This window comes from Penaeus vannamei, chromosome 9, assembly GCF_042767895.1.
Source record: "Penaeus vannamei isolate JL-2024 chromosome 9, ASM4276789v1, whole genome shotgun sequence".
NCBI classification, from domain to species: domain Eukaryota; kingdom Metazoa; phylum Arthropoda; class Malacostraca; order Decapoda; family Penaeidae; genus Penaeus; species Penaeus vannamei.
Window position 1 is genome coordinate 7617522 of NC_091557.1, and position 7500 is coordinate 7625021.

Genomic DNA, 7500 nt, shown 5'->3' on the forward strand with positions numbered 1-7500 from the left:
ATCTTGAACAAACCAGACTGTGTGCGTTCGACCATTCTGAGTTATAGAGAGACAGGCAATCAGTCAATCTATGTCAATGCATTCCTCAAGCTAAAGAACTCTGAGTCACTGGAGGAGAAACTCTCGTGGCTGTCACAAATGACGGAATGTGTCTCACTGCTTGACAGGAAGGCAGACAAGGTTGTAATGGAGTTCTTGGTGAGTAGAGCCAATTTTGCTGTTTGATTAATCATATTCTGCATCTGTTTTTAGATATTAATGTTAGAAAAATCAAAACAAAGCAGAAGTAGATGAGATTGAATAGCAGTTCCTAAGAATCAATTCTAGAAGTATTGACAGTTCAAACATGCACTCTTCTTTGTCATCAAATTTATCAGATTTCTTTCTCTTGCAGAAAATTCCATGGTACAATTCAGCAGAACTAGCGCCAGCTGTGGAGAGTTTCATTTTAACACTAGTGATGGCTTATAATTATTACACATATATAGTACTCAAACAGCTATTTACCTTCTTAATTCCAGGTGAGTGAAAAAAATGTCATTATATAATAGATTGTAAATTATGTTTGTGGATGAAGAGTAGAATTGTTGTTGATTAATGGTGTCCAGTGATGGGAAGACAGGGATTAGAAAGTGAAGGGATTACAAAGGAAAAAAAAGCAATTCATTTAAAGAAAAAGATGATATGATATGTCTTTAGGCAAGTTGAACCCAATAGCTACGGTACATTTTCAATCCAAAAATAATATTTGCCGGGCAGCTTCAGAATTGATGTGTGGGCGAGTCATATCATATGTGACACCTGTCGTAAGTGGGTTAAATTTTTTTTTTGATACATTGCGTAACCTTTAAGCCGTAGAGAGCCTTTATGGAGCATACTTGGTAATGTGGTTCTGCAAGAATGACTGATTAGCTGTAAATGATGAAGATATCAGACTAGAAATGTTATAAATATGGAAGAATACAGTAAGTTATTCAAGACATTTGAGATTGTCATAATTTTAAAACAGTGCTCTAAAAAGACTTATAGCAATCTGATACTTGGATGCGGAAGAATTGTACTGCAGCCTACAGGTTAATGTATGTTTAAAAGTAGTATCATTGCATTAGATCTTCAAATGTTTTGTGAACCAGTTCTAAGGTATGAGTATGAATGTATGTATTGAGTGATGCTTTTAACATTTTCTTCTTTTTCCTCCTTTTGAATCTTATATCTTTACTTGCAGATGTGGATGAAAAGAATGAGGAACTCTTGGTATCAGCAGGTGCTTTGACAGAGGAAGAGGAAGCAAGCAACCTGCGTATTTTGAACACCATTGTTGCTATACATTCACATGTTCCATTGTAAGATCATGTTGCTCTCAGATTTTATCTTCTGATGTTCAGAAGTTGACATGTAAATGGCTTAAAATTAAGCTGCATTTTTTTATACCTTGATTAAAGTTTCAAATGTAATGATGAAGCTGGGTATATTGGTAAATTTGTATAGATCTGATGTAGGCTAACTTGTTTTACATGGTGTTTTAAATTTGGCTCTCCTCTCCTTTGGAATTTGCAGAAGCAGAGACAATCTCCTAGTTTTGGCCCGGAAATGCATGCCCTACTTCAAACGGCATGTCCATCAACATGCGGTTTACACGTACAACCTCTTACTTCTTGCCAGCTATCTACCACACCTCCGACTGCCTCTCTTGGAAGTCATCATTTCGAAGTAAGTTTCAGAGATGGAGACAGGAACTGAAACAGGAATAGGGCCCTCAGTTATAAGACTATCAAATGATATATTTTTGTAAGCATGATATGCAAATTTGGCACTGAGTCTCAGTTTGTATGAACCAGTATTAGTTAAAAGGCTTTTGTATTTACTTACTTTAAATCATTGCCAATGTTGTCACTACATTGTGAGGCATATCATAGTGATTGATTTTCACATCACAAACATTCTTTTAAGGGCTAGGACAATCTTCTTTTGAATGCTGTTATTAGTGAGTTAGAGACTGTCAACTTGTGTGAGAGTGAAGTTACTAAAATCCAATATCAAATAATGAGTAAAAAGAAATCTGCTGCCATGAAATGAGTGTGGTCTTTGAATTTTACAAAATGAAGACAAAGAAAAAGAAAAATGGGAGAAAAAAGGGAAAAGGAAAATGAATTGTATCACCATTGGTGCAGTTCTCTTAATTTATGTAAATCCAGCTCTCTGCAAATTAATCTATTTATAGCCATACGTAATACAAGTGCTGAGCACCCAGACACAGTTTGGAAATATTTAGTTTTATAATTCATTCACATATTTTATTTATTTATTTATCTCTTTTTTTAAGCATGGTGACCATCGATGTCAACACACCTCGCTCAGAACTTGTGATAGATGACGATGAAGATGACTTGGACGATGAGGAATCCAGCGATGAGGAAGACCTTTTCCACATGGTAAAGATCAGGAGAGCTTCTTAAGTTTAACTATGTATAGTATGTGTTGTTAACAGTAGTGCCAGAAATACTTGAATGTGAAAAATCCTCTCATTTTCTTTTCTTTCTCTGTTTCTCATTTTTCTCAGCCAACCATTTTGATCCTTTATCTTTCTACCTCTCCTTCACCTTTTTTACCATCCAACTCTCTCTTCATTTATCCAACTTTTTCAACTGCCTCAAACATTTCACCCATCTGTCTCTCCCTGTGCAGGAAGTGGACGATGGACGAGAGAAGACTGTGACAGCTCCTGTGGTAAAGGAAGTATTAGAATTCACAGAGGACCCTCCCCTGGCCATGACGCACAAGGAGGGCAATACATTGGATGTACTTATGACACTCATGCTGCAGTATGTCCATGACACGTGCCATGGTGTTCGCAGACCACGCATCCCAAAGCAGATTGGCCGTGATCGGTTGGATAGTGCGCCAGAGGGGCTGCCCCATGATGATGAGAGTGGGTGTCGTGCAGGAATAGCACGGGCAAGTGATGTAGATGAGCAGCGAACAGTTGGATGTGAATGTGGGGGAGAACGCCATGATCTGGAGGCTCTGAAGCTGCTCTATACGAACCTGCGAGAGGCCTTCGCACACCTCATCCTGTGCACACAAGCATCATCCCATGTACAGTTCCTCGTGTTCTACATACTAGCTCTGCGGCCAGGCCTCATGACTAGCTTCTTGGAGTTTCTGCGGATGCGCAAGTTTGAGGACCCCAACTGCTCCAGGGATACACGCAGAAATGCCATGGCCTACATTGGCAGTCTCTTGGCTAGGGGCAAGTTCATTCCGTTCAGCCATGTCCACTCTTGCCTTGAGCTCATCTGCAACTGGTGCCACTCCTACCTTGAGAATCAGGTAAGAACCCGTACTTATTTTGTTTTATTTTCCTTTGTCTGTGTCATACACTAAAGGAACCAAACCGATCCACATGACTGGAGCTGATGGAGGCGTTTGGTGTAGTTTTACTTCTAGTCATCTTATTTCCTGTCAATATAGATTATAATGGTATAATATAGATTATAATGGTATGAATTAAAGCTTAATTCTTGCCCTTACAGGAACGCACATCAACCAATTATGAAGACTTCCTACTGCACAGTCCTTTCTACTATGCCTGCCAGACGGTCTTCTATGTCTTCACCTTTAGGTACAGAGAGTACACAGAAGGACCCAAGAGTGAGTCTTCTTGTCGTTTAGTTTTGAGATTTTTTTTTTTTACATACACATACGTATATTTTTTTCTCTCTGTGTTATGGCCATTTTACCCCTTTTCTCTTGTTTGGTTTATTAGCTAGTTTCTATATTGGTTAATGCTCTCATGAGTTTCTGTTTTTGACCAGTATAATTTTTTTTCTTTGTTTATCTAATATATATATATATATATATATATATATATATATATATATATATATATATATATATATATATATATATATATATATATATATATATTGTGATAATGTAATTATTCCTAATTAAATGATGGTAACATATTTCTAGTCAAGATTATGATGAAAGTATAATCAGCTATTAACAATTTACTACATTTCCATCTGTTAGCTAAATTGACCAAAATATTTTATCATTCCCCAGAATATTCTTGTTTTAACCATCTCTAACTCCACTCACCCCACCTTATATCTTTATCCCCTTCTTTCCCCCTCACAGAGCTGGAAATGGCACGGAGCCTGAACCTGGAGCGACTTGTGCACAGCCAACTCAACCCGCTAAAGGTGTGTGCTCCCCCCATCGTCAGCAACTTTGCTGCCGTGACACGCCGCTTCCAGCTCGCTTACTGCTACACCATCTTGGAGAACAACAAGCGCATGAACATCCCCTCGGCCCATATGAATGGCAGCAGGCATCTCTACTCCTCGACGCTTGATATGTTCTTCCCCTTCGACCCCTACCTGCTGCAGAGGTAAGAGAGATGCTGTGGGGGTCTGTGTGTACTACATTCCTATCATGGTTATTGTTAATTATATATATATTTCTCTTTTTTCCTGTTCTTATTCTACCACTTCTGGGTCAGTGCTAGGAATTTTAAAGCATTAGTCACGTTGGCTAATTTGACCAAAATAATATTAGCTAAATTAGCCAGCTACCCAGTTAGCCAGCTTTTTTTTTGAAGTGTTAGTCATTTCCATGTACGTTTCAAAAATACTCTGAAGATATTTTTGTGGGTATATATGCACACATTGTTATTGTTATTGTTCTTATTAATATTATTATTAATATTGTTGTTATTGTTATTATTATTATTATTAATATTGTTGTTATTGTTATTATTACATCCACCAAGGAAGTTATGTTTTTTTGTAGCGTTGTTTAGTTAGTTATTTAGTTTTTTTGTTGGACAGCAGGATAACTCAAAAAGTTATGAAAATATATATATATATTTTTTGTCTTTGCCAAACTCAGATGCTATTAAATTTTTAATGGTGATTTGGATCATAATCTGGATCCAGGAATTTTTAATGTAATTCTTCAAGCCTTGGCAGAAGCATGTGCTCTGTGAGTGCTTTTAGTTATTTTTATTGTTATTAATATTATTATTGTTGTTATTATTGTCATTTTTGTTACTGTTATTTTTATTATTATTATTATTTTTATTATTTTTTTGGTTATTGTTCTCATTATTATTATTGTTATTGTTATGATTATCATTATTATTATTACCGTTATTATTATTGTTATTGTTATTATTATTATTATTATTGTTGTTGTTGTTGTTGTTGTTGTTGTTGTTGTTGTTGTTGTTGTTATTATTATTATTATTATTATTATTATTATTATTATTATTATTATTATTATTATTATTATTATTATTATTATTATTATTATTATTATTATTATTATTATTATTATTATTATTATAATTATTATAATTATTATAATTATTATAATTATTATAATCATTATAATTTTTATATAATTTTTATATTTTTAATTATAATCATTGTTGTTGTTATTATTATTGTTGTTGTTGTTGTTGTTATTGTTGTTATTGTTATTATTGATATTGATAATGATATTGGTGTTATTGTTATTATTTTGTTATGATGATGATTATTATTATTTTTATTCTATTATTATCATTATTGCTATTATTTTTATTATTGTTATTATTGTTTTTTATTATTATTGTTATAATTATAATGATTATTTTTTATTATTATTGTTATAGTTGTAATAATTATTATTATTATCATCATTATTATTATTATCATTATTATTATCATTATTATTATTATTATTATTATTATTATTATTATTATTATTATTATTAATATTATTATTATTTTGATTATTATTTTGATTATGATAATTATTGTAATAATTATTGTTATAATGATAAGAATCCAGAACTCCACATCCAGGACCTAGATTATGAATCATTTCTCTAAGTTTGACAACCTGCCAGATTTCTTTTTCCACCTCCTCTTCCACTTAAATTTCTTCCACTTGTTCACCTCCATTTTATCAGTGTTTCCTCCAATCCTCCAGATCCAAAACCTACATCGTGAACCACTTCCGTGAGTTTGACGGGCTGCCCGAGGAGGAGGGCAAGGACAGCTTGGAGATGGAGCTTGATGATGACGGCCTCGACACCATTGTCTCTCCACGCTCCTCCGAGTGCTCTAAGTCGCACAGCTTCTCATACAGCAGCTCACCTGGCTACAAGCACTGGTGATTGCACTTGTGTTAGATCGTCATTGTTGCCTCTGCAGATTTGTTTCTGTCCTTTAATTTTATTTTTTTCTTTGTAGATATCAATTACTTCCTTTACTGTCATCATCATCATCTTATTTCTGTTCTTTCTACTGTTGTTGTTTTATATTATTATCATTGTTGTAATTATTAGTATGGGAGAGGGTATGCTTAGATTAGATTTGCTGTTTGTGTGAGTGTCTTCCATTTCTGGGTATGTAAGCAAGGGAAGGTCATTGTTGATTTTGTCATTGCTTGAAAAGGGTATGCAAGAGTTGATGGATGTATTTAAGTGAATTTTTTTACCAGATAGGATACGCGTCGGTGTGGATATGTGTATATATGTGTTCTTGTATGTATGTGTGTGTGTGTATGTGTGTGTATATCTGTTTCCTTCCCTGTATGTTTATGTGTAAAAGCTAATCTCGTATGTACATATGATTAAGCAATACCTTCCCAGAAATTAGTCAGGATTTCCACGTACCAAAAATGTTGCATCATACATTACATTGACTGGAAAATGGAATGGAAGAAGCAGGCTCTCTCATCCATTTACCTCATATTGTAGAGTAAAAAAACTGAATCAGTAGAGAGGATAAAGATATAAAATATATAGTAGGATTAGCCATTTTGGTGCACTCTGTAGAATGCAAACCACAAGAATAAAATCCAATAAAAGAATAAAAGCTGCTTCTCTTGTATATACTGTCCCATTGTATCAGTGACCTATTTTTTGTGCTCAGTCATTTTGAACTTCAAAAATTTTTGAAGGTCATACTATCTTTTAGTGATTGATTGATTAAGGAACAAATACTTTAGTTGTAATTCCTGGTACCTCTAAATATATTTCAATGCAATAGTTATTCTTAAAAAAAGATATGGAATATATCTATCATCACTAAGAAAACGTATGTGCACTGAAACCAAAACAAATTTCTTATAGAATGAGTTGTTGAACAGCTCATCTTTCATTTCATTATTTCTTATGAATAATACTAGTTTGTTCAACTTCTGCATATTTAGTTGAAAAGAGCCTATGATTTTTCATTACTCAAATTTAGAAGCGGCATTGTTTTTATTACAGAAGAATTTTAATTGGTTAACTGTATTGTGAGTTTTGATTTTCTGTTCTATGAATCTATGTCATTTACTTAGACTATAAGACAAGTCACAAAGCAAAATAGAAATTGGTATTATTTATTAGAAAAGATTGTTAAATGATCATATTTTGTTGTGCTTGTGATGTGGGGTAAAATATGCTCTTGACAAAAGATGTGGTATAATGTCATTGTTTTGCCTAGTTAATGTAGAAAA

General features: G+C 33.7%; 1 protein-coding gene across 2 annotated transcripts in view; it reads left to right on the plus strand.

Annotated features, from left to right (window-relative positions):
• LOC113821983 (RNA polymerase I-specific transcription initiation factor RRN3 homolog Tif-IA) overlaps positions 1–7500 on the plus strand; it is a 9668-nt gene that overhangs the window by 1527 nt on the left and 641 nt on the right. For both annotated transcript variants that reach the window (XM_027374486.2, XM_027374487.2), the window contains exons 2-10: positions 1–198; positions 395–521; positions 1226–1343; positions 1558–1710; positions 2324–2432; positions 2686–3330; positions 3534–3651; positions 4144–4396; positions 5983–7500. The exon at positions 1–198 is cut by the window's left edge and continues 91 nt beyond it; the exon at positions 5983–7500 is cut by the window's right edge and continues 641 nt beyond it. In XM_027374486.2, coding sequence (XP_027230287.1) covers positions 1–198; positions 395–521; positions 1226–1343; positions 1558–1710; positions 2324–2432; positions 2686–3330; positions 3534–3651; positions 4144–4396; positions 5983–6169 — 1908 coding nt within the window. In that variant the 3' untranslated portion in view covers positions 6170–7500. The remainder of the gene's footprint in view (positions 199–394; positions 522–1225; positions 1344–1557; positions 1711–2323; positions 2433–2685; positions 3331–3533; positions 3652–4143; positions 4397–5982) is intronic.